At 39.2% G+C, this 26,178-nt stretch overlaps 1 protein-coding gene across 4 annotated transcripts in view; it reads left to right on the top strand.

The window, feature by feature from the left end:
* The window catches only part of trappc9 (trafficking protein particle complex subunit 9), a 619,414-nt gene that overhangs the window by 47,823 nt on the left and 545,413 nt on the right, over nt 1-26,178 (top strand). For all 4 annotated transcript variants that reach the window (XM_072570417.1, XM_072570415.1, XM_072570419.1 and 1 more), the window contains 3 exons: nt 3,470-3,591; nt 8,227-8,352; nt 18,783-18,996. In XM_072570417.1, the coding sequence (XP_072426518.1) occupies nt 3,470-3,591; nt 8,227-8,352; nt 18,783-18,996 (462 nt within the window). The remainder of the gene's footprint in view (nt 1-3,469; nt 3,592-8,226; nt 8,353-18,782; nt 18,997-26,178) is intronic.

Genomic DNA, 26,178 nt, shown 5'->3' on the forward strand with positions numbered 1-26,178 from the left:
ATTTGAGCTATGGGGAGAGGCTGAACTGGCTGGGGCTGTTTTCCCTGGAGCGTCGGAGGCTGAAGGGCGACCTTCGAGGTTGATAAAATTGAGGGGCATGGATAGGATAAATAGCCAAAGTCTTCCCTGTGGTGGGGAGTCCAGATCGAGAGGGCATAGGTTTAGGGTGAGAGGGGAAAGATAAAAGAGACCTACGGGGCAACATTTTCACGCAGAGGGTGGTATGTGTATGGAATGAGCTGTGGTGGAGGCTGGTACAATTGCAACATTTAAGAGGCATTTCGATGGGTATATGAATAGGAAGGGTTTGGAGGGATATGGTCCAGGTGCTGGCAGATGGGACTAGATTAGGTTGGGATATCTGGTCGGCATGGACGGGTTGGGCCGAAGGGTCTGTTTCCATGCTGTACATCTCTGACTCTATGTTCATAAAATTTTTGAAAGAACGCAAAGGTGTGGAATTCCTATGTAAATTAAACATTGACTCAACCTCACCTGTAGCACTTAACAGCCTTGGTATTGTATTTTGCAAAGAACATATTGGTGGAAAGAATTTTGTGAAGATTCAGAAGAGCACTAACTTCTGATTCCGGTGGACTAGAAATATCTGCACTGCATCTTCCATTGCACATGGAATTTCTCCCACCGTTATGGCATCATTACAGTATCTTTGCTGGCTTTTTACTTGTAAGTTAGCCTCACTCACTCAGCTGCTCTTTCTGTCAGTAACAATGAACTGGTCATACTGCCTGCAACTCAGTCTTGTCCTGTCTACTGTGGGTTTCTCCTTTCCGCTCCTCCCTCTTGAGCATTTGCCATGTGCATCTTGGATTCTCTGTGGTGTGGTGTTCCAGTTTCTGGCTGTTGCTAGTCTTGTTCTGTCACACACCGTCTTGCTCTTTATTCAACTTGGTACCTCACTTTCTAACCTGACAGGTTGTGTTGTAACTTCTCTTTTCCCTGTGTTAACAGCCAGCACAATGTACATACCCCATTAATGACCTCTGCCAAAACAATCAGGCTAGATTTCATTGTTTTTCTTATGTACATAGTATGGAGCTGGACTAATTAATTTTTTTGGAATTTCATTTCCAAATACTTCTGGTGCAGTTGTTTTTCCAGTTTGAGGTTTAATTATTTTTCCTCCACTGTGACCTAGCCAAGATGTTGTAATAGTATTTAATATTCTCAGTAGTGTTATTGCTCAAGTCCAGCTAAGAGAAGAGTACGCTCACTTAGGACTCCACGAAACTTAGTGTCTCATTTTCCAATATGTGGCAGGCATCCTCTTCCTTTCTCCTTATCATATTTGTTGGATTGGTGCCATCATGAATTCCGTCACCTGCCTGACATGTACTGGGCCTTGATGGCACAGGCAATTAATTGATAACCCTATGCAGTTGCTTCATAACCATAGTCTGCCTATAGCCCAAACATTGAAAGTCATTTTTCAAAAGTGAAATCAGAAAATGCTTCTATATGCAAATGGTGGTGGGAGTTCAGACCTTCCTTCTACAAATGGCAGTTGGTGCTCAGCCAGCTGTTAATTTTAAATTCAGGCTTGATGCTTTCCATCAATCAAAGTTGGGCAGTGGAGTCACATCACAGATTAATGTTAGATTTTGGAGATTCATGACCACAGTTACCTAATTGTCAGTTGACCACCTGTAAGCCATTTGAGTTTAAGAAACAGTAGCTTACATACAATGCACTGTTTAGTTATACAAAGAAAGGAAGTGTATGCCCATGACACATGGGAGCACTGCTGTTGTGTTGCATGGAGGAGCAAAGACACTGATTATGGAGTGATAGTGTGTTCATCCCTTGCAATATTTGCTCGTAAATCTTTGTTCTTCCCTTGGGCAACTCCTGATCTTCTCTCCTGAAAATGGTGACTCATTCTGTACCATTGATCTCTTTGCCTATGCCTCCCCTTCTTTGCCTACACTACTCTCTGCCTCTTCTCTGCCTCCTTGCATGTGGTTTTCTGTTTCTTCTTGTGTGGGCTTTTGCCCTTCACTCCACTTCTGCCCCAAAAATGGGGCCAGCTATCTGTGCTATCAGTCATCGGTATGTACCGTCTTGTTAAATGATCACTGTGGCTTCTTATGATGCGAGTATGTTCATTGTCACCTTGTCTGCCTAACTCTAAGGGTTAGCTTATTATTCTTTCAAAGAACAAAAACTGCTCCTTATCCCAAATACCTTGACAAGTGGGTCTGTCAATTATTGATGTAAGTTCAGTGGAGTATTGAGATCTGGTGCTATGATGTAAATACTCGGGAAAGTACAGTTTAAAGGGACACACATTTGTAGCATCAGCTGTAATTTCACTGATGTTTTAACAGGCTTATTGGTCCTGTTCCTCTGCTCATGTTGGTACTAACTTGTTACATGCTTTTTTTTATTTTGGTTAAAAATTACCTTGGTTGTTGATTTCCAAGCTTTCTGGTATTGTTCCTGAGCCAACTGAACTTTAGAATGTTATAACACATTTCCAGGTCTGTCATCTACTTAATACCTTCCGGTTGCAAGCTGCTTGGTCTGAAGATTTGATTTTATGATTTTGAAAATTTTCTGAACTATTGGTTGTAATAGTTTCACATGATTCACTAGATGTGTGACCCACCTGGTATTTATAAACTCATTGAAAATGTTAAGGATGAAGGCAATATCTGTTATGTGCTTTGAAAACCATTCACTGTGGATTTCTTTGGAACAAAAGAAGTTAAGCTTGTCTTGCTCAGTTATCATTTTAGGTTTTTTGGTGCAGTGAGACCAGAATCTTTGTAAACAAACTAAATTTCAAAATTTACGTTTTGAATTTAAATTGTTCATAGGTTGCCTGTTCTTTATATGTAGAACAACCAGGGTTTCTGCTTGCAATTGGAAGATTTGGAGCCCTTTTTCACCCTGGTGACATGCAAGCACACAGATGATATTTATTTGTGTCAAGTTCTGGTGGCTTAGTCACTGAAGACAGGCTTTGAGGCTAACTTTGATTAATTCTGTTTTGAGGCAGAAAGTGAGGCTCAACCTGACACACTGCTTAGACCGTAGCTTGTGTCACGTGGATTCCAAAGGATCATCGTATACCCGAAAGCTGTTTGTGCACGGTGCTCTGATAAGAAAGGCACACTATTCCATGGGCTTACCAGTTCATTGCTTTTGGCTTTTCTGGATCATGTAGAGCATTTTGAGCAATCGCATTTGAACAGATATGCTGATATCATCTTTTTTGATATGATCCCGGTTTATGGTAATGGTAATATGAACATCATGCTGGTATTTTTATCTTTCTTATCAAAGCAAACCAAAATGATTTGACTTGTGGTGGGGAATGAGTCTTTTAAATGTACATTTCTCTGGATTTAACCAAAATTGTAATTTACCTTGTGTGTAAATATAGATTTTAGATTTGTGTTTTTCACTTCTAAAAGTTTACTTTTCTCATTTTATAAACCTCTAGGTGCATTAACAACAAATGGCATCAGTGCAGATACAAGTACTGAGATTGGAAGAGCGAAGAACTGTCTAAGTCCTGAGGATATTATTGATAAATATAAGGAAGCCATTACTTACTTTGGCAAGGTAAACCTGAAATTGTGCACTGTAGAATTATTACCTATTTGACTTACTCAATTTGGAACTTTGTGCATATTCTCATAACAGAAAACTGTTTCATTAGAGAAAAGTAAGCATAAGTAGTTGTGGAAGTTAAGCATAATCTAATGTAGAATAACTGACTCCATACCAGTTATCCTCTACAAGTGGCAGACATTTGATGAACCTTGATTTGATAGCTTATTGTATAGCTTGCTTGATACAATTTTGCTCAAATTTTGTTGTAAAACCTGTATCAACATACTATAGAGATGTTCATTGAAATGTTGCACATTAACCTCCCGTGTAGGAGAAGACCAACTTGATCCATCAAGTCTGTCCCACTCTGAAAGATAGCTATGACGTTGTGATCAGATCTTTGTCACCTTCAACAGACAAATTCCACCAGTTTGGTGTTGTAATGGTATTTTAAGAGCCGATTTATTTTTAACATGAAAATAATTATGTTCAATGATACAAATTAAATTTCATTTATTTTCAATTATGCACTTGGATGGGTTGAGTTTTTAATTCCACCATGCAGCATGAGAGCTGAGGTGTCGCAGTGGCTCACCATCTTGGAAGGCAGGAATTCCTAGGATCAGGTCAGCAGGAAACCTAGTGAGGGAGAAGTGAAGTAGCTTGGGTATGGACAGGCACCTCAGGTACTGAGACACTGCATGGGAACATGGACTAAGAACTGGACAGTATCCTGGCTTGGTTTGACAAGTGGCAAGTAACATTTGTGCCAAGCAAACTCCTGTCAATGACCATTTCCCTTAAGAGTTGACTTAACCACTGCCCATTAATATTCAGTGGCCTTACATCATTGAATTTCCCCACTAGTTACTTTCTGAGAGCTACCATTGACCAGAAACTTTATAGGTCTTGATATGTAAAAAATAGTGACTTGAAAAATTCAGTGCAGAGAAATGCAGATTTATATATTAAGGTTCCTTCTGTGATTTCAAGAAATGGCTCCAGGGACTAGTTACTATAAAGGCTATGGATCCTGACAAAATTCAAGCATAATACTGAAGATGTGCTCTTGTATTAGCCAGTTACTACACTGGCATCAACTGGTTAAAGCTAAAAGATGCACAGGTATGACTTGTCCAGGAAAAGCATATCAAATCTAACTTACTAATTACTGCCTTATCAGTTCAGTTTCAGTCATTAGTGAAGTGATGGATGGGACTGTTAAATAATTTGATGTGCCACTTGCTCAGTCGTAACCCTGACGCCTGCTGGGGCTACTCTGCTCCTGACCTCCATTATAGCATTGGTCCAAAGCTATAGAGTGACTGCATTTTATGAAGTATGGCATGTAGGCCTCCCAGCAAAACTTGAGTCAATGGGAATTGGGCAATTCATAATGTCAGAAGTGGTAATGTTCCCTGACTGCACAATGTTTAACTTTGACTGACTGCTTCAGTACCGAAGGAGTTACAATGTCCAAATGCAATAGCCAGGCTTGGGTTGACAAGTGATGAGTAACATTTTTGTGACACAAATGCTAGGCCATGACCATCTCCAACAAGAGGGAATTTAACCATTGTCCCATGACATTTGGTATTACCATTGCTGAATCCTTTAGTATTAACATCTTGGGGTTATCATTGAACAGAGGTTGAACTTGTAGTCATATAAAGACTGTGACTAGAAGAGCAGGCTAGTGCGAGGAACTCTGTGATGACTCCTGTCTCCCCAGTGCCTATGTACTATTAAGATAAATCAGGAGTGGAACAGTCTGCACTTGGATATGTGTTTCCATTACCACTTGAAGCTTGACACCACACAGGACAAAGTTACCTGCTTTATTGACAGCTCACTCGCAAACTCCTCTTTGTCTTCCTTTTTTTTGATGGTCAGCTTTATTCATTTATGGGTTGTGGGCATCATTGGTTAGGCCAGCATTTATTGTTCATTGCTAATTATCCTTTGAAAAGGTTAAGATGCTGTAGATAGACCACAATGCTGGTAAGGAGGGAATATGATGATTTTGTCTCAGTTGTGCTAAAAGAACAGCAATATATATCTCAAGTGAATCAACATTGCCCTAGATTATTACTTGGAAGACTTTTTTCACCACTGAGGTTAAGCTGAGTGGCTTTTTGTTGCAGCCTTTTTGAACGTGTGCAATGCTCTAGTTCTCTGGATACCCTATCAGAAAGGAGAGTTGAAGCAAAGTAGCAGGACAGAGACATGGAGCCACTTGCTGATCTGAAAAGGAATCCTGGCATTAAGGCAATGGAGCATTTCTGAAGTGCTAAGTGAGAACTGTGTATATCTTTACGAAGGAAGTTAAACTGTCAAAGTTATGGTGAAAGAGGAGATAACTAAGATGCTTGAGAAGCTCAAATGTGATGAATAGTAGTAGAAAAGCTGACTACTTGAAGCTGTTATGTCACCAGGATATAATGGAATGTCTTTGCTTGCACAATTTGCACTCTTGCTTTCCTCCGTATCCTTGAGTGTGTTAGATCTCCTGCTTGAGGACATCTACTCTCTAACACCAGTCACCTACGTAAATAGTGCCTTTTATGCTCCTTTCTTTGCTTTCTCAGCTTACATAATTGCCCTATTCTGTGGATGTTTTGTGTCCAATTAGTGATATATTGCTACTTTTCAATGGGTAATTAAAATCAACTTCTGAATGTGTGCAATTGTAGTGCCTCAAGTTTTTTGATGAGAATTGTTTAATTTAGTTTGAATCCCCGTTCTGCAGTTTGACATGACTTTTACATGTGAAATAGTTTGTGTTTTAAGTTGTAATTGGCTGTCAGTAGTGTTGAATTAGATTGAATGAAATATTAAAGTTAAAAATTTAAGTGCAAGTAGTTCACTGTAGTAGCTTATGAACTCAGAGACATCTTGAGGACTGTGAGCCTTTTGCTTCATAGATTCTGTGGTGGCTTATAATTTATCTAATTAGCTGAGCTTTAGCTGGCAGGTGTAAATGGTTTAGATTATGGAACTATTACAATTTCCTATTTTGAACTAACTCTGCTTGTTGTACCGAGTACAATAATCTCTCAGCTACTTTTTCTCTCTTTTTCTCCCCCCCCTCCAATTTATCTCCCCACCTCCTCTGCTCCCAGCCTCGTTCCTGCTGAAGGACTTTTGCCTGAAATGTAGATTCTTCTGCTCCTCGGATGTTGCCTGGCCTGCTGTGCTTTTCCAGCACCACAGTCTTGATTAGAATAAAAATATGTTTAACACTAGCAGTTGAGAAATTATCTAAGGCACTTGATCCTGTGACCTGACTGAGAATTCAACAAATTTCTTTCAATAAAGTAACAGCAAATTAATCACTAAAGTATGAAGGTTCAGAAGTCAAATTTGCATCTGTCTTATTGATTTGAAGCTGATGTTTTTGTCTTTCAAGTTTCTCAATTTTATTTTGATAGAGAAAATGTGCTTAGATTTATGTGATGCATTGGAGGGATGGCCTTCTGAATTAGCATTATTTCTATCTTAATACACCGCTTCTAGAGTAAAACTTATTGTTCTGAAAGGCTCTGTATGAAATGTCATAATGACTTCCAGCTGCTCCAGAATAATATGTCCTCTGATGCTGAGCTGCATAACAGGTATTTAGAGATGTACAAGCAGTACTTGCCCTTACTCACCTTGCAGGAGCTAATTTAATAGTAAAAGTTTGAAGTTGAGAATGAAAAAAGATATACTAACTGATGTTTGTAAACGCTTTTTCAACTTAAGAATTGTTTTTAATTGAATAAAGTATAAAGTAATTTGGTTAATTTGTAGTCAACAGTTAAATACTTTGTTAAAAGCTACTTTCAGGTTTTTTTGTTCCAACCTACCTCACTAGAAGCAGGTTTGTCCAAAATACGGTATCCAGATTTTGTATTCTAACTTTCCACTGAGTGACATATTTGAAATGTATGTCTCTTCAATCCCTTTTGACAAAAGGCAATAACACAAAGATATGTGGGCCCTCCCAGGTTTTAAAGATACTCTCCTCCTTTGTTTCTTTGTTCCATTTCCACCTCAATTAGCAAAAGCTGTTTCACCCACTAACTCAACAGCCTTATGGAATTGTCCTCTTGCTTTGATATTAATGTTGCTTTCACTTAAAAAAAAAATCATAATCTGGTATGTCTTTCAACAAAAAAAAGTGCTATTGCGTTGTAAAATACAAATGTTCTGTTTGACAGAATTAAAAATGTACAGGCTATGTAGTCTTGAACTGAATTTATTGTTGAAAATAGGTCAGCAAGATCACTTGCATGAAATAATTACATGAAGATCAAGTTGGCCTCAGCTGAATGTGCTCAGCAGAATGAGACCCATCATTCTGATTATTTTAAACATTACAGATTACATATTACGCTTACTACAAAATTTCACAATTTGAAGTAGACCCTTTGATATTAGTGAATGAAGCTGAAATTGGTCAAGTTAAATCTGACAAATTTTTTGACTCAATTTTGTTGGTGTGAGGAGTTTAACAAATAATCTGTTAGTTCATACTTAGAAATCAGAAATATTTTATTTTTCATGAATTGGCATGCAATATTTTAGATTTCAGCTTGTATTTATTGCTAAAAGAATTTCTGTGACACTGAACTGCTCTCTATATTGCTTTTTCAAAAACAGTACAAAAATGCTGGTGTAATTGAGCTGGAAGCTTGTGTAAAGGCAGTTAGGGTGCTTGCTGTTCAGAAGAGAAGCATGGAGGCTTCTGAGTTCCTTCAGAATGCTGTGTACATCAATCTTGGCCAGGTAAGGGTTTCTCATCAAATATTTTTGTGATAATCCCACAATTAACTCTTATTAAATAATTTTGAGTTATAGGTGGTGAGTAGCATATTGATGTTGTTACTGGATGATTACTTCAGATGTCTAGACTAATAAGTCAGTGTTGTGGAAACTCAACTGATCGATTTTGTCCTTCAGATGTCTGGTCCAAAATAAGTGACTGCAGAACCACACAATTGGTTGTGCCTTCTGAGATGGTCTTGCTTGCCAATCATTTTAATCAAACTGCAAGGAAGTCTATAATGAGAATAAAACTAGATGGACCACTTAGCATCAGTTGAGACACCATTTTTATAAGGGCGTACATAGTGGTTCCAACAGATTCTCCCTTGCTAAAATCTGATAACTTCTGTCAAATTGGGAGAGTTGTCCCTCAAACTTGGCAAACTTGTGTCCTTGACAGCCTGTATCAGTCATACTGCTCCATCACCATTCTTGGATATACTCTGTGCCCCTGACTGAATAGTATCCCTACAATAAGAAGAGAGTGACCTTGGGCCATCACTGTTAAACCCAGACTGTATTAAGTCTTGGCATCAGATCAAACTTAACTGACCACCCATGAGGCATTGCGGGCTTTTATCAGAGTTGTGTTCAGTCACAATTTGTAATTTCATGACTGAGCATGTCCTTCACTCTACTGTCACCATCAAGTCAGAGACAAACCCTGTCTGTGTTAAGTGGGTATGTCAAAAACAGTATTGATCATATCTAAAGTTGAAGTACTCATGACCAAGTCACAATATAGTATCATATGAATACCGAACAGTGAGAGCAACATGTTGAAGACAAAGAGCAAAGCAACACCAAATGATCAAAGTAGAACTCTGCATTTGAGATGGAGACACAAGAAACATTCTATTTTCAGTGATGGTATAGCTTAGCACATCAGTGCAAAAGACTGGCTGCAGATAGTTGCAAATATTGACCCTGCATACAGAGTGAATGATCCATCTCCATGTTCCCTATTATACCTGCTAAAATGAAATTCAAGTTATCAAATATTTTGAGTAACTCCATGTGGTAGCAAAAAGTGGCTGAAGATAACTGCCTACAGCAAAAGCTGGAGTATGAAGGCAGGGCATTCAAAAGGCTGAGAGTATTGTCAATAACATGTGCAGCTAAGACTCTGTGGGCAGGTAGGAATTAGCTGACCACTGGATAGAGTAGGAGAAAGAGATAGGTAGTCCAGAAATCCCCTGTCCCTTCCCCTGCAAACACATACATTGTTTTGTATACTACTGTGGGGACGTGGTCTCTTGGAGGAAAGTAGCAACAGCCAAATGCATTGCACTAAAGTTGGCTGTGCTGCACAGAAGACAAGAAGTCGGTTTGGGTAGGCTGTAGTATTTGGGGATTCAATAGTAAGGGAAACAGATAGACATTTCTATGGCCACAAATGAGTTTGTGATGGTATGTGGTAAGGGTCAGGGATGTCACTGGGCATTTTGGAGTGCGAGTGTGAACAGCCAGTGGTCATGGTACACAATGGTACCAATGACATAGTGCAGTTCATCTCTACTCCGCCTGACTCTCAGCCAGCCATGTTTTGAATAATTGCAGAAATCAAAGACATCTTGCTAACAGCAAGAAAGGATGCAAAACTGTGTCTTTTTTCTTAATTTTCAGTATGAAATGCAGTACAGCATTTACCAATCTACATCAGCCTTTTCTTTGTCTAAGTCTAAAAAAACTCCAACAGTTCATGCTTCCAGTCTGGCAGGCAAAGAACTGAAGTAACACAACTGAAAACTTGAGATAATGTTCAGATTTTATTGAATTTAAAAAAACTACAAAAACCGATGAGGTCCTGAAAGCAGAATATGGGAAGTTAGGAAGCAAGTTTAAAAATTAGCAACTCTGAAGTAATTTCAAGATTGCTTCTTGTGCCAGTTAGACTTCACCTGACAAAGGAGCAGTGCTCCGAAAGCTTGTGATTTCAAATAAACCTGATGGACAATAATGTGATACCATGTGACTTCTGACTTCATCCATCTCAATCCAACACCAGCACCTCCATGTCAAGTCAGAGTGGAAATAGGATATATCAGATGAAAAATGTGGATGGAGAGATGGTGCAAGGTGGGGGTTTCAGAGTCCTGAGATACGGGTACTCATTCTGGGGGAAGGTGGAACCAGTTGCACTTGGCGAGGCTGGAACTGATGGTCCAGGGGAGTATTTGCTACTGCTATTGGGAAAGTTTAAACTAAAATGGCAGTGGGATGGTAAACTAACTGGGAGATGCTAAGGGGGAAGGGATGGCAAAAAAAAATAAGTAATAGGCAGAGAATTCAAGCCACAGTGCTAAGTGCTAAATAAGACTAAAAATGTTCAGAAAACGTGACTTAATGCAATGTCTGAATGCTTGGAGGATTGACAAGAAAGTGAATGAATTAGTGTCTCAAATATAAATGGATATAATCTAGTTAGATCATAGTTGTTTCTGATATAACACAGTAGTTCCATTTGTGTTCGACATTGCGTTATAAGAAAATCATGCAATAGCTGCACCTTTTAAAGTAATGTGGCTGGAATAGCAGTATAGCCAATACAGGTAAGGAAAATTCTACAACTAATGGTCTAAATTCTTCAATGGCGTTAAAGTCGATTTGTGTTGAATAAACAATTGTTAAGGTAGAACCAATTGTACAGAGCATGAGGCTATAGGGTACAGTATATTCAGGGGTATTGAGATTTTAGGGTATTGAGGAAAATGAGGTGGGCAAGCATTTCTGCTTAAGTGAGCATCAGTGCATTAATGAGGAAAAAAGCATTAGCTGCCTTGAAATGGAATCTGTTTGGTTTAAGCTTAGGATAATGAGAGGCTGCAAACAATAATGAGGTTGTATACAGCCTCAGATTCTCTAATATCTTCCCCAGTAGTAATGTTGTGGAAGGCATTAAATGTGAAATTTCAGCAGCAAGCCATGATGGTGCAGCTGTAATTATCAGTCTGTTTCGGTGTTGCTGCAATCTAGTCTCTCTTCACTCTGATACTCCAGTGGAAAGTAGCCAAGTTCTATTTCCTTCTAAGACAAGCCATTCCTTCTAAGCATATTAATTTGCTATTCTTTTAGATCTGTAATGGCATTTACAACATCCCTTTTAAATAAGGAGACCAAAACTGCTCTCAGTATTCAAGACGTAACCTCAACAATACTTGAAGCATAACATCTTTGTTCAATTTGGTTGTCCTTAGATCCTCTTCATAACAGCTTCTCTAGCTACAAATTTAGCTAGCATGCCTTGCACTGCCTTCATCAAAGTCACACAATTGTGAAAAGCCCCTGCAAAGATCTCTGTGGTACTCCATTTATAATGGATTGTATGACAAAAAGATCAATTTAAACATACATTCTCTGCCAACCAACCAGCCAATCACTGACTCATTTGTGCTTATGCTTTGCCTTCTACATGTGTTTCTACTTTGTGCAATAGCCTTTTTGTGGCACCTTGTCACATGCTTTTTAGAAATCCATGTGCAGAAGGTCTACAGGTTCTACTTGTTCCACAGCGCATGTTAATCCTTCAAATCCTCCAAACTGGCTAAACATAATTTTCTGGTAACCATGCTGATTGCCCCTGATTGCCTTCAGTCTTTAAGCTTTCAATTGTAGCCTCCTGAATTGATTCTCTAATACCTTCCCCATGACAGACATTAAACTTTCCAGCTGTTGTTTTCTGCTTCTGCCTTTTGGTGATTAGAAGAATAATGTTTGCTCCTCTCCAGTCTGATGGAATTTTTAGAATCAAATGAATTTTGGAAAGCTTACACTAATGCACCTTGTTAGCAACTCACAAGGCCACAGGATGGAGTCGCTCAGGACCCAGAGACTTGAGCCCACAGCTTCACCAGTTTGCTCAATGTCCCCTCCATTGTTGTTCTTTACCATCCATCTTCTAATTAACAGCTATTACTCGGGTGTTTATTTTATTTGCTTTAGAATAGTGATAGAAGCAAAGTATTTGTTTAATTTCGAACTCCATTTTGTACATAAATACTTGATAGAATTAAGGATGGCGAAAAGGGATATTGCACTCATCAAAACTAGGACATAAACACTCTTGAAAAAGAGATCCAGTTTTTTTGCTTGCTAATTAGGTATTGTTTATTAAGGCTTGTATTCTCCTAGAGCAAAGAAAATCAACCCAATGATGTTCATTTACCTTACAGCAATATAGACATAACTGAAATTGTCTAAATATAAGTCTAAATGATAGCTTTCTTTTTAAGTTGAAGTCCATTTTTGTAACTAGATCCAGGTTTATATAGACTGAGAAGAGGGTGCTGATTATGCAGTAATGGGCATGAAGATGCTGCAATTACTATAAATTGGCAATCTTAATTCTCAGACCAGGCGGATTCTGATTTTGTCAAGACAAGCATCTAGGGATACAGCAGTGTTTGGCAATCTCCATGACCCTTTTTTTTAGGAAAAGGTTCAATGTACAGTTCATGTCTACATATAGCAGGGTTCTAAGTATATATTTCTATGGCTTCCAGCACATGCAACTGCATCTCCGTGAGGCCTAGGAGCAGAAGCAGGCTATATAGCCCACTGAGTCTGCTCCATCATTCAATGAGATTGTGGCTGATCTGAATCCTCAACTTTGCTTTTCCACTTCTTCCCCAATTCCCTTGTTTCCTTATTGATTTAAAATTCTGCTTTTCTCAGTGTTGAATGTAATTAATGACCCATCCTCAACAGCCATCTACAGTAAAGAATTTCACTGAGTCACTAACCTCTAAAATTAAATTTCTTCTCATCTGTCTTAGGTGAGTGACCCCCTTATTCTGAGATGTCCTGTGGTCCAAGACTGTCCCCAAGGGGAAACTATCTTTCTGCATCTACTCTGGCATGTCCCTTAAGAATCTTGTATGCTTTTAGAAGTTTGGCTTTCATTCTTCTAAACTCTGAGTACAGGCCCATCCTCCTCTCTCTCTGAGAGACAGAGAGAGACTCTCTCCATACCCAGAATCAATCTCATGAACCTTCTCTGGGTTGACTCCAGTGTCAGCGGACCTTTTGCTAGATAAGGGATAATGCTTCACAGTATTCCACTCTGGTCTGACAAGTGCCTTGTACAGTTTTAGCAAACCTTCCCAATTTCTATACTCTATTCCATTTGAAATAGAGGTCTACATTCTTTTTGCCTTCCCGATTACTAGCTGAATTCTATCTGCTACACTTTTGTGCAGGAGGATTCCTATTTGTGTTGTAGCTTTGTGGAATCATTCTCCATTTGAATAATACTTCATTCTTCTGACATGATATACCCCTTCTCCCAAGTTTTGGCCCACTTAATATGTCTGTGTCCCTCTGCTGATTTCTGTATCATCCCTTTGCCTTCCCACCTCTGTGTCATCAGCAAACTTGCGTATTGTACAGCTACTTTGCTAATCTGAGGCATAAATATATGTAAAAAATGTATCTGCTCCAGCACTGATCCTTGTGGCACTTCAATAGTTAGTGTTAATTTGAAAATGCCAATCACGCCTCCTCCACCACCAAAATGCTAACTCTATGCTCTAATACTAAGCTTATCCTTGCTCCAAGCAAATATATTTCCTCCAGCACTATAGACCTTTACCTTAAGTAGCCTTGTGTGGTACTTTATCAAGCCCCTTCTGAAAAACACTGCTTTCCCATTATATATAAAACCATACGTTTAGCTTTTCCCTTGTCAGGAATTGTTTCCCTTTCATGAAGCCATGCTGATTTTGCTTGATCATATTATGTATGTCTAAATGCTCTGATATTACATGCTGCCTTATAAACATTTTCCAAGTTACAGGAATTATGGTAACTCGTGGTCTCTAATTTTTTTTGCCTCCTTAACTGGTCTATGAAACGCCTTTTGTAAAGTTTTCAAATCTTCTGGGACTTTTCGATAATATAAGGATTCTTGGAAGATTACTACCACTGCATCCATTATCTTAGTAGCTACTTTTAATATCCTAATCTGCATCCGATCAGGCCTGGGAGTATATCAATTTTTAGTCCCATTAGTTTCTCTATACTTTTTTTCTGTATTGATGTTTATTGTATTTTTTTCTTTTCCTTTTTGTCCTTGATTATTTAGTACTTTTAGAATGCTATTTGTATCCTCTGCCATGAGCACCGATGCCAAATATTCATTCAAGTCCTCTGCCATTTCCTGGTTCCCCTTAATTTGTTTCTCTAAGGTGCCTAACATTCCTTTCTGTTTTGGTATATTTAACTTATTGCTGTCCATCATGACATGACTTGCAAATTTGTACTCAAGGTTTATCTTCTCCCACTTTATTAATGCTTTGGTTGTTTTTTGTTGGTTTGTCAGGCTTAGCACCAATGTTTGCCACGTTTTTTCTTTCAATTTTGACACTACCCTTCACTTCTCTGGTTAACCATGGATGCTTATTCACATTCTGGAATCCTCCTTTCTGGGTGGCACGGTGTCTCAGTGGTTAGCATTGCTCCCTCACAGTGCCAGGGACCCAGGTTCGAGTCCAGTCTCTGGTGACTGTGTGGAGTTTGCACATTCTCCCCTAACCTGCGTGGGTTTCCTCCGGGTACTCTGGTTTTATCCCACAGTCCAAAGATATGTGGATTAGGTGGATTGGCCATTTAAAATTGCCCATAGTGCTCAGGGATGAGTAGGTTGGGTGCATTAGTCAGGGGTCGATCCAGGGTAGGGGGGGGGGGGGGATGGTTCTAGGTGGGTTACACTTTGGAGGGTCGGTGTGCATTTGTTGGGGTGAATGGACTGTTTCCACACTGTAGGGATTCTATGATTCTTCACTGGAATATATCATGGCTGTGAGTCCTGAACTAGCTTCTTAGGAGTTTACCATTTTTTCTCCACCATCTTAGCTGTTAAGCTACTTTCTTCGTTCAATCCAGCCTGCTCTGCCCTCATTTCTTTATAATAATGCTTATTTAAGCTTAGCATTGGTGTTTCTGATCCAATTTCCTCCCACTTAAATTGGATGATGAATACTAAATTCAGTGTTTTGATCATTTTTTCAGAGGGGAATTTTTAAATCAGACATCATCTCTTAAACTTTCCTTATTACACATCACCACCTTTTGTCAGATCAACAACATGATGTTTTAGGAAATATTATGAGTACACTTGATGAACTCATGCTACCTCTGTCAGTCTGGCTTCCATCTGCGTGACGATTGAAGTAATCCATGATTAATATACTGCCTTTTTTTTTATATTCCTTGATTATCTCGTTTTTTTTCTCTATTCCACTGTATAGCTACTGTCGACCTAAGGGCGACTACTACCAGAGTCTCTTTCCCTTAACTTCATCCACGTGGATTCTACAGCATTTCATCCAAGATGATTTCTTGCTATCCTATTTATTGCATTCTGTGTTAACCATTCTATCCCATTGTGCTTTCATTGTTGTCTGTCCTTTCCAAGTCTCATATCTCTGAATATTTAGTTCCCAGCTTTGATGTCTTTGTAGCCATGTTTGTGTAATAGCTGTAAGATTGTACCTATTTGCCTGCATTTGTTCTGTAAATTCGTTTATTTGTTCTAATTATGACACATTCAAGAACCACTAATTTTACCTTTTTATTATATCCCGCTCACTCGATTTACTGTCTTTTTTAATGTTTACATGCGTTACCCCTTCCTATTCCAGTGTGACCTGGCTGATCTTAAATTGATTTCTGATATATCTCTTACTCTGCATGATTTAATAAATGGTTTCTAATAACAGAATCACATCTAATTGTAGGTGTACTATTGAGTCTTGCACGCATGGGCTAATTCAGCATCAATGACATTGTCAACTGCAAATGGTCAAAGGGAGAAGTTGTCTGATGCCATCATGAGTTGTTGGGGCAAATGGCCTACATACTTGGCATCTCACCAGCACTGAAGCTCATGCTGCATTTCTTAGGTGGTAAAATGTCCTTCTTGACAGCAGCCTTCTGTATTCCAGAAGGTATGCCAAAACTTTGAACCACAGGTGAAGCTGGCTGTTTGCATTCCTATGACACAGTAAATCTGAGGCGTTTCCTCTACTAATGCTATATTGAGGCTCCTCCACTGCTGCCCTCTTGAATCCTTTCAGAAAGAAATAGGTATCACATTGATGGACAATCATTGAGACCTGTTCAACATTCAATGAAAACAATGACTTGTTACTTCAGTTGGCTATTAAACTTAAGTTTAACTTGAGGAAATGTATTTTAATTTATCTATAGTTATACATGGGCCAGTAGTTTCAATTAGGAAAAAAAAACTTTCATTTTTGTAGATCTTCTGTTCAGTACTTGGGAATGTTCTTGAATTTGTCCAATTTTAGTTTTCTTAAAATTATGCTGCCAAACATGGTAAAGCTATTTGATCATGTTTTCTTTGAAATTACTCTGATGATTAAATCTCTGATGGCTAACTCTCTGAAAGTAAGGGGTTTGTTCTCGTGCATGAGTTCAATTTAGATGCACCTTCATCCGACACCAAGTGGGAAGAGTTATTTGTTGACTTTAAATGCCTTTTTATTCTCAGCTTTTCTACCACAAACCAGCATGCATTATGGATGCTGAGGTTTTGAAAAGATGCCGAGCTGATCAAGTACATAAATAATGGAGGTTTTCTTTTTAAAACCTACATAAATATATATTTATGGCTGTTACAAGGCTTCCCAGCCAATTCTGAGATACAAATCTGTTGGTCTGATAATGGGACTAGAATTGTCATTTTTGAGTATGATTATATGTATAAAATGCATGCCGTTCTTAATGATCCAAATTTGTATTCATTGGACCTGTTGTCCGACATGACTGCTCAGATCTGCTCAAGCAAGTTTACTGAAATGTTTATGACTATCTGTAAGAATAATGGCCTGGGCTAGTGGTACATATCATTGAACCTATCTTCATGGCTCACTGAACTCCTTTATCTGTGGGCTGCCTAAGAGAGTCAGATTTTTGTTCCTCCTTAACTCATTTCTGACCACTTATACGCAACATTAATTGGCCAAAGGGTCAAACAAGTTGTTACATCTAATCCTGCACTAGTTTTCTTATACGCAATGGAAGATTCCTTCATGTTCAATTACAATCCATATACAGGACTTGCATTTTGATGGCAATGCTATGCCAATCAATGGGTTCAGCATTTTGACCCTATTTACTAATGTGCTGCTGAAGGAAGGCATAGATGCATGACTGCATCATGGTGATTTAGATGCACTGTCATTTATCTGTCATTTGAACCGAAGTGTTACTTTCAATGACTTAAGTGTTTAAATAAATGGAGTTTGCACAAGACCACTTTACACCCAGCATTTATGAATATTTTCATTGGCTTCCATGATATGCATGTCATTAGGGTGATTCTGAACCAAATATCCCTTGCACATTTCTATAAATAGATAGATTTGCGATATTTGAATTAGCAGCTACATGCAATAATTTTCTTGCATACTTCATGAATGCTCCATTTCAAATGGTAAGTTTGAGCATGTAAGTATTCTCTTTTTTATTCTTAGTTGGCTGAAGATGAAGCTGGTACACTGGCAACAGTGATGAATTTCCTTGTCCCCATTTGGTTTTAATGAGAGAAGGCTCATAAGATATGGAAAATGATCCATGTTTTCTCAAGTTTGGCGTTCATTACAATAGATCAAGGTGTTGAGCTGTTTGGAAGAGGAATATTAGTTTTATGGTCAAGGCATATCATTTGTTTGCTTGGCAGCAGGTTGTTGGTCACAATTTGGTACTTGATCATAGCCGAAGGCTATTAGGGGGAACAGTACAAATGCCTTGGGGATGATTTCAAGAACATGCCTGAAGAGATCAAGCATATCTGCTGTCTCATCAGTGTCTGGTTTGAAACCAGACTTTGTAAGGAATTTGCATGGTGGCTCAGTGGTTAGCACTACTGTCTCATAGTGCCAGGGACCTGGATTCAATTCCACCCTCAAGTGACTGTGCAAACTCCACACTGACATTCTCCTAATGTCTGCATGGGTTTTCTCAGGGTGTTCTGGTTTCCTTCCAAAGTGCAAAGATGTGCAGGTTTAGGTGGATTAGCCGTGGGAAATGCAGGGTTACAGGGATAGGGTCGGGGTGGATCTGGATTATGATGCTTGTTGGAGGGTTTGCGTGAACTTGATGGGCTGAATAGCCTGCTTCCACACCATAAGGATTCTATGATTCTCTGGAAACATGCAGGATAAAGCTGAGGCATTGGAAAAAGTGCATGGCCCTTCAAACATTTTCTCTGATTCATCAAGTACCACCTGCCCACATTTACTAATTAAGTTACTCTGCCAAGATATGCTTTTTCTCATAAATTTAATACAATTTTTTTATATGCGGATGCTGAATGATAAATTTTAATGTAATAAGTATTTCCTAGTTCATGAAATTATGTTTTGTAGCTTTCCGAAGAGGAGAAGATTCAACGATATAGTGTCCTTTCTGAGTTATATGACCTGATAGGTTTTCATCGTAAAGCTGCCTTCTTCAAGCGTGTAGCAGCAATGCAATGTGTGACAACATCAATTGCTGACCCGGGGTGGAGAGCTTGTTATAAACTGCTGTTGGAGACGTTATCTGGATATAGCTTGTCATTGGATCCCCAAGACTTCAAAGGTAAAATTTCATTTTTTTCGATCTCTTAAGCTTGAATAAAGCTTATGCATCTTAAATTTTAGTTCATAATCAACGTTATTCCACTTCAAACATAGCCTGTTTCATTTCGTGCAAGTGTCAGAATTGAATGTTGATATTTTGCGTTTGATCTGATTGGGATCTTTCTCATTCCAAACTGGAAGGCTGTTCAGTCAGTAATGTTCATGTATTGCTGGCCATATTGTTTTTGTTTAAAACACCCTGCCAATGACCAGACTTGGGATGTTGACTAAAACATGATGTTTTGTTCACAGTGGTCACCATTTCAATTTTTGGTCATAGAAATAAAAGGTCTGCTTCTCTAACTGAAGATATTTGCACCTTTTTGGCTTGTCCTATCAAATCAAGGCCTCAAGGAAAATATTAAGAGCAGCCAAAGGTTGAGATCAGCCAACCTCACTCCATGTTGGAACTTCCATGTTAACAGGGAGTTCTGTTAGAGTGGTCCAGTTGAAAGGTACTGGACAAACTTAGCTGTGCATGCAGCAGACTGCAAACCAAAATATTTATTTTCTTAAAACTTTACTGTCATTGTTGATTACATGTTGCAGTGAAATGAGCATTGTTGTGACCTGAGACCAAATAGCCATATTGTAATTTGGCAAGGCACCAGGGTGTTTATTTTGGTTAAAAGTAGAAACAGTGCAAGGTCCAGGGGATTTCAGAAAGCGAATGAAGCCACATGGCTTTGCACAAACAACAATTGGGCCTCCTGTTTTTAGAGTAGTGGCTGCTGCTGCTACTGCCCCCTTCAGTTCCCCACTCACTTTTACTTTAGTTGTTAAATAAAATATTTTTATAACTTAATGAAACAGGAATTGAATAGCTTTCATTTAACTCCAATGAGTGGAGGTCCAGCCTACTTAAACTCACCTCATAAGAGATCCTCTCCATACCATAAATCCAACTGGACTCTTCCCCAATACCAGTGTGTTTTCTCTTAGACAGGACAGTCAAAATCTTAACAGTAATCTAGTTGTTGTCTAACTAGTACTTTATATAGTTTTAGCAAGATCTTCCTGCTGACCTGTATGCCTTTTTCTTGTATGATTTATATATGGGGATCCTCAAGTTCTTTTGCAGCTTTCTGTGGCTTTCTCCATTTAAACTAATTTACAATTCAGTTTTTGTATTCTTTCTGTCAGAGTGCATAAGCCCACATTTTCATGCGTTATGTTCCATCTCCAAACTATTGCTCATTCGCTCATCCTGTCTGAATTCTTCAAGCTGTTTGTTGTTCCTGCCATTTGTTTTCCCATCTCTCTTTTTGTCATCCATAAATTTGACTATAACACATCACTTTCCTTGTCAGAGCCATAAATACATGTTGTAAATGACTGTGTGTCCTGAACATTGATCCCTGCAGCACTCCACTAACTACAGGTTGCCATGCTGAAAATGTGCCCCTTATTCCAACTCTGTTATCTAATTGTAAGCCAATCCTCCAACCATGGTACAGGTAGTTCTGGAATAACTGTTTTGGCAGTGTGATTTGGCTATAACATTGCTGAAGAATTCTGGAATGGTAGTTTCGAGAATGCTTTAACTCTGTTCGCGATAGTGCAATTCCAGCAGGCATTGATTTGTTTTGTTCTGCGCATGTCAATGTCTGTGCTAAGGCCTCTGCACGATGTTGCAACCAGTGTTCATGCTGTATGTGCATCAATGTCAGCTGTTGATAGAGCAGCTTTCTATGAGAGGTACTGACCAGAGCTTAACTTCCTTAGATTTTTTAAAAAATGTACTGTTAAATTTACTTTTGTTCCAGTAATAAAAATGACTTCAACCTTCACTCAGGCTATGTTGTACTTTGCGTTAGCCTTTTGGGTGATTGTTGAGTTATCACGAGTAATATGTTTTAGGCTGAAAATGTGTTGCTGGAAAAGTGCAGCAGGTCAGGCAGCATCCAAGGAGCAGGAGAATCGACGTTTCGGGCATAAGCCCTTCTTCAGGAATGAGGAAAGTGTGTCCAGCAGGCTAAGATAAAAGGTAGGGAGGAGGGACTTGGGGGAGGGGTGTTGGCAATGCGATAGGTGGAAGGAGGTCAAGGTGCGGGTGATAGGCCGGAATGGGGGTAGGGGCGGAGAGGTCAGGAAGAAGATTGCAGGTTAGGAAGCCGGTGCTGAGTTCGAGGGATTTGACTGAGACAAGGTGGGGGGAGGGGAAATGAGGAAACTGGAGAAATCAGTTCATCCCTTGTGGTTGGAGGGTTCCTAGGAAGATGAGGCGCTCTTCCTCCAACCGTCGTGTTGCTATGGTCTGGCGATGGAGAAGCCCAAGGAACTGCATGTCCTTGGTGGAGTGGGAGGGGGAGTTGAAGTGTTGAGCCACGGGTTGGTTGGACTGGGTGTCCCAGAGGTCTTCTCTGAAACGTTCCGCAAGTAGGCGGCCTGTCTCCCCAATATAGAGGAGGCCACATCAGGTGCAGCAGATACAGTAAATGATGTGTGTGGAGGTGCAGGTGAATTTGTGGCGGATATGGAAGGATCCCTTGGGGCCTTGGAGGGAAGTAAGGGGGGAGGTGTGGGCGCAAGTTTCACATTTCTTGTGGTTGCAGGGGAAGATTGCACCCCCACCTTGTCTCTGTCAAATCCCTCGAACTCAGCACCGCCTTCCTAACCTGCAATCTTCTTCTTGACATCTCCGCCCCTACCCCCACTCCGGCCTATCACTCTCACCTTGACCTCCTTCCACCTATCGCATTTACAACGCGTCCCCACCACCCCCCACCCCACCCCAAGTCCCTCCTCCCTACCTTTTATCTTAGCCTGCTGGACACACTTTCCTCATTCCTGAAGAAGGGCTTATGCCCGAAACGTCGATTCTCCTGTTCCTTGGATGCTGCCTGACCTGGTCTTTTCCAGCAACACATTTTCAGCTCTGACCTCCAGCATCTGCAGTCCTCACTTTCTCCTCGATATTTTTTTTAGGGGCTGGTCTGCCCCAGCCCCACTTTTCCTATAGGCCCCTTTTATTTATCCTAAGTGATTTTGTATTAAGTGAGGTTTTGTTGGAATGCAAATAAGATGTTATAGGAGAACTACCTGTAATATACAACTCCCAACACCACAAGTTCTAATTGTGGCCAAAAGTGTGGTACTTTTTTCAGTGCTGTTTGGAAATCCAAGTAAATCCTCTCTTGGTTTACTTTTAACTGTCCTACTTATATCTTCAAAAAAATCTATTTAATTCATCAGGCATAATTTGCCTTTCATGAAACCAAGTTGACTGATTATTTTACATATTCCTAAATGCTCTGCTACTGCACTTTCTGTAATAAACTCCCACATTGTTTTAATGATAGATGTTAAGCTGACTGGACTATAGTTTTCTCTTTTTTTTGGTCTCCTTCCTTTACTGAATGAAGATGCTATGTGGGCAGTTTTTTTCCAGTTCTCTGGAACTCTTCTAGAATGTAAGAATTCTTGACCAATTAATGCCAGTGGTTATACTAGTCATTATATTTATTTCCTCACCCCAACCGCTCAATTACTTAGTTCCTTGGGAATGCTATTGATGTCTTCTGCCGTCAAGGCTGACACAATGTATATATTCAACTTCGTTCCTGGTTTTCCATTTTCATATTTCTCCTGTTCTCGAACACCCCAAGATGGATGTCAAATTAAAAAAAACAAAGTACATCCTATAGATATCCCCACCACAACAGCCCCCACCCATTATTGACTTGGTATGTACGATATCTTAGGTTTATAAAGGATTACAGTGCTTTATTTCTGCCAATCTAGATTTGAAACTCCCTTTTAAGAGCCATTCTGTTATGTCCTGCCTCAATGGCTGCTTGCTTTTCTTTGCTGGATCCATGCCTGCCAAACTTTAAGATTACGCTCCTTTACTTACCGACAGGTAGAATTATGGCTTTTTTACTGACAGCTTAATCTTTTTCCTTCAGCTTTAATCTTATCCATTTCCATCAAGCAATACTGCCTTTAAGCTTTTCAACCCTCACTCTCAGCTGTGCTGATTGTTAACAGCATGTGATATCTGCTGAGCCCAATCAATTCCCAGAATCTTTGTGGAGCTTTGATCCAAAAACTAGCTGTCTGCTAACTCCTTAAATATTATCTTGAGTTCTGTCAGTACAGAGATATACAACTACTCTTGACTTCACGCAGAGTCCCCTGAATAGATGTCATGTGGTTCAACTGCATTTTCAGCAGTATTGATAGAAGCAGAGCTGTCTTTCATTGACTTCTACACTGCCTGGGACCTTTTGAATTCTGTTGACCTTTGAATTATAACCTGGGATTGTTTGAAACCCTTGCAACTTGCTCCTTCCTATTTTTGGGCATAATTGCAGGTAACCCATATTTTGGAACATCCAACTGGTAACATCCACTTGGAGCTGAGTGTGCCGTGCATGTGAAGTTCTCAGACTGCTGGCTTCTCTTGTAAAGCAAAGATTACAAACAAAAATGAAAACAAAGAATTTGGTACACTGTTATCACAACTCAGCTGAAATCAGTATGCCGATAATTATACCTCACTGTTCCACAAGTTGCCACCAAAAAGTATAACTATGTAAAAATTCCACTGAGACCACTACAATTTGACTTGCCTGACTATTTGAAGCAGCACAAGACAGATCATACCAGGTTACTTTTGTAGCATTGTGAATTACTGTACTTGTTGGAGAACACATTTCTTTCCATTGCTTTTGTAAAAATTAAGATTCCCAATTAATTCCACTTCAACTACACTCCTTCAATATTCCCAAACAAATGGATTCTGAATTGTAATTAAAGCAGACAAAAGACAAATAGTTTGGAAAAGAATATAGACAGAGCAAACAAAGTTTTGAAGAGCAAAAGTCCAGACCTCAACTGGAAAGTGCTTTTTCCCCTCGGAGTTCTTTTTGCATTGGTCAAATGTAGTGTCAAAAGTCTATCGTGAAGGATGCCCCTCAATTTGATCAAGTGAACTCTGTTTTTTTTCTTGTCAGAATTCTTTCTCTTAACTTTTTGGTGTTTTCTTTCTTCATCACAGAGAGAAGGACAGAGGACACTGCAGGCTCAATGTTTTCAAGTCTCTACTGCACTTAACATGTTTTTAAATCTTGATCAAAGGCTTGTTAACAGGCAGAATTGCCTTAACTTGAAAGCTTTTTCCTCTACTATTCACTCTTAATCTCTTCCTCTTTTTGCGTCCAAAAAAAAGCACTGTATTGGACAGCTCAATAATATTTAACACTTTATTTTTAAGTTACAGAATTTTAAAAATTCATTTTATAACTGTCCAAATTCCAGTTCAGCTTGTAGTCCCTAAATATGAAATCTATTAACTCTTATTCTGATGTAAGCAGCTGATGGATTTGAGAAAATTTAGCATAATCCACTATTTAGATTGTATTGCTGATTAGATATTATCTATCAGTTAACAATTTCTTCTTCACCTTTTGATTATGTTTCTGTACCACCAACTGTGTTGTTTGCCTTTTGTGACATTTGCCAACATAGTTCAGTTTTTACCCATTGTGGAGAAATGGTGTAGTTAGCTCTTACTCCTGCACACAGCTGGCTTAGATTTAATTGCCTTAACTTAATGCGACCTGTATGATTGCAATGCATGATAGTGATTCAACCTAGCTATAGACAATCTACTTTTATATTTTAAAAAAGTTTCTGTATTGAATATAGTATTTATACCTTATATTTATTCAGATTTGGTTTTGTCAAGGTTGCACACCATTATTGGCATGTCTGGTTTTGTTTTAATAAATATTTTTATTTAAAAGAAAGTTTAGGTTTTTACAAAATTACGAAACCAATACAAAATAGTATGACAACTTTATAATATAGTAGCAACAATAGAAAACAAACTGCTACTCTACTCCACAGACGACAGAAACACAAAAAAAGCAGAAAAAGTACTAATCTAGTAGTAGATTACTAGATTTTACTAAATAGTAAATTTAGTTAAATTTAAATAACTAAATTGTTTAGTTAAATAACTAAAGAGAGGGAAAATAAATAAATAAACAGACGAAATAAAATTAAACCAAGTAATAACAAGGTAAATGAAATGATATTCAATTAAATGACATCACTTAGCACAATCTCATCACAGCTCCCCACCACTGGGAGCAATAGCAAGTAGACCCGTATTTGTTTGGGATTCTTCCTCCCAGGGGCCCCCAAGTCGACAGACACTGTCCTCATGGCTAAACAAAGGCCCTGAATAATATAGCTGATATATCTACATCAATATAATTCAGAAAGGGCCACCATGTTCTGTAAAACAATTCGATTTTCGGTGCACCATATGCGTAAGGAAGTCCAGGGGAATGTGTTCCATGACTATCCTACACCAACTTGGGAGTCCTGGGGGATTCTCTGACACTCAGCTCATTAGAATTACCGAAAAGAATATTAAATCAATTTCTTCCCATGCGCATCCAGGGAGGGAAGATTTGGGAGACCCAAGTTAACCTCCGTTTCCAAAACCTTAACCAAAACATTCGCTATGTCATCCTAACACCTGTGGATCTTGTGGCATGACCACAAGCAGCGAGTAAGAGTACCAATCTCCATTTTGCACTTGGGGCGCACTGGGGACATTCCTGTCTTGAATTTTGCATGCTGTTCTGGTGCCAGGTGAGCCCTATGGAGTACCTTCAGTTGAATAGCCGGGTTCCTATTACAAATAGAGGTCTTCCTAACATTTTCCTAGATATCCTCCCACATCTCTGAGGAGATTTCCACCCCAAACTCTCAAGCCCAGGTTTTATGTTGCCATTCAATGTCCTTCAAAATATTGCTACCTAACAGGTAATAGAGAGTGCTACTTGAGAGAGCACCCATAGATCGGAGTGCACTACTGTGTCCAATTTGTAAGGATTAACCATCAATGTAGTCTCTTTATTTTTCTTTGTACCAAGTCCCTTACCTGAAAATAACGAAAGAGATCCTTCCTAGATAGCTCTAACTTCAGACTCAGCTCTTCGAAGGACATGACCTCCCGCCAAATAGATCTCCCAAACAGGAGATTCCTCTGGACTCCCAGAGCTTAAAGCCAGAGTCCATCGAACCCGGCTAGAATTTGAAATTCCTACAATGGGTGTGAAAGGGGAAGTCTTTTTTTTTGTAAATTGCCCTCACCCTGCCGCATCCATGCTTTCACTGTAAA

This window comes from Chiloscyllium punctatum, chromosome 5 (genome assembly GCF_047496795.1).
Source record: "Chiloscyllium punctatum isolate Juve2018m chromosome 5, sChiPun1.3, whole genome shotgun sequence".
Classification (NCBI taxonomy): domain Eukaryota; kingdom Metazoa; phylum Chordata; class Chondrichthyes; order Orectolobiformes; family Hemiscylliidae; genus Chiloscyllium; species Chiloscyllium punctatum.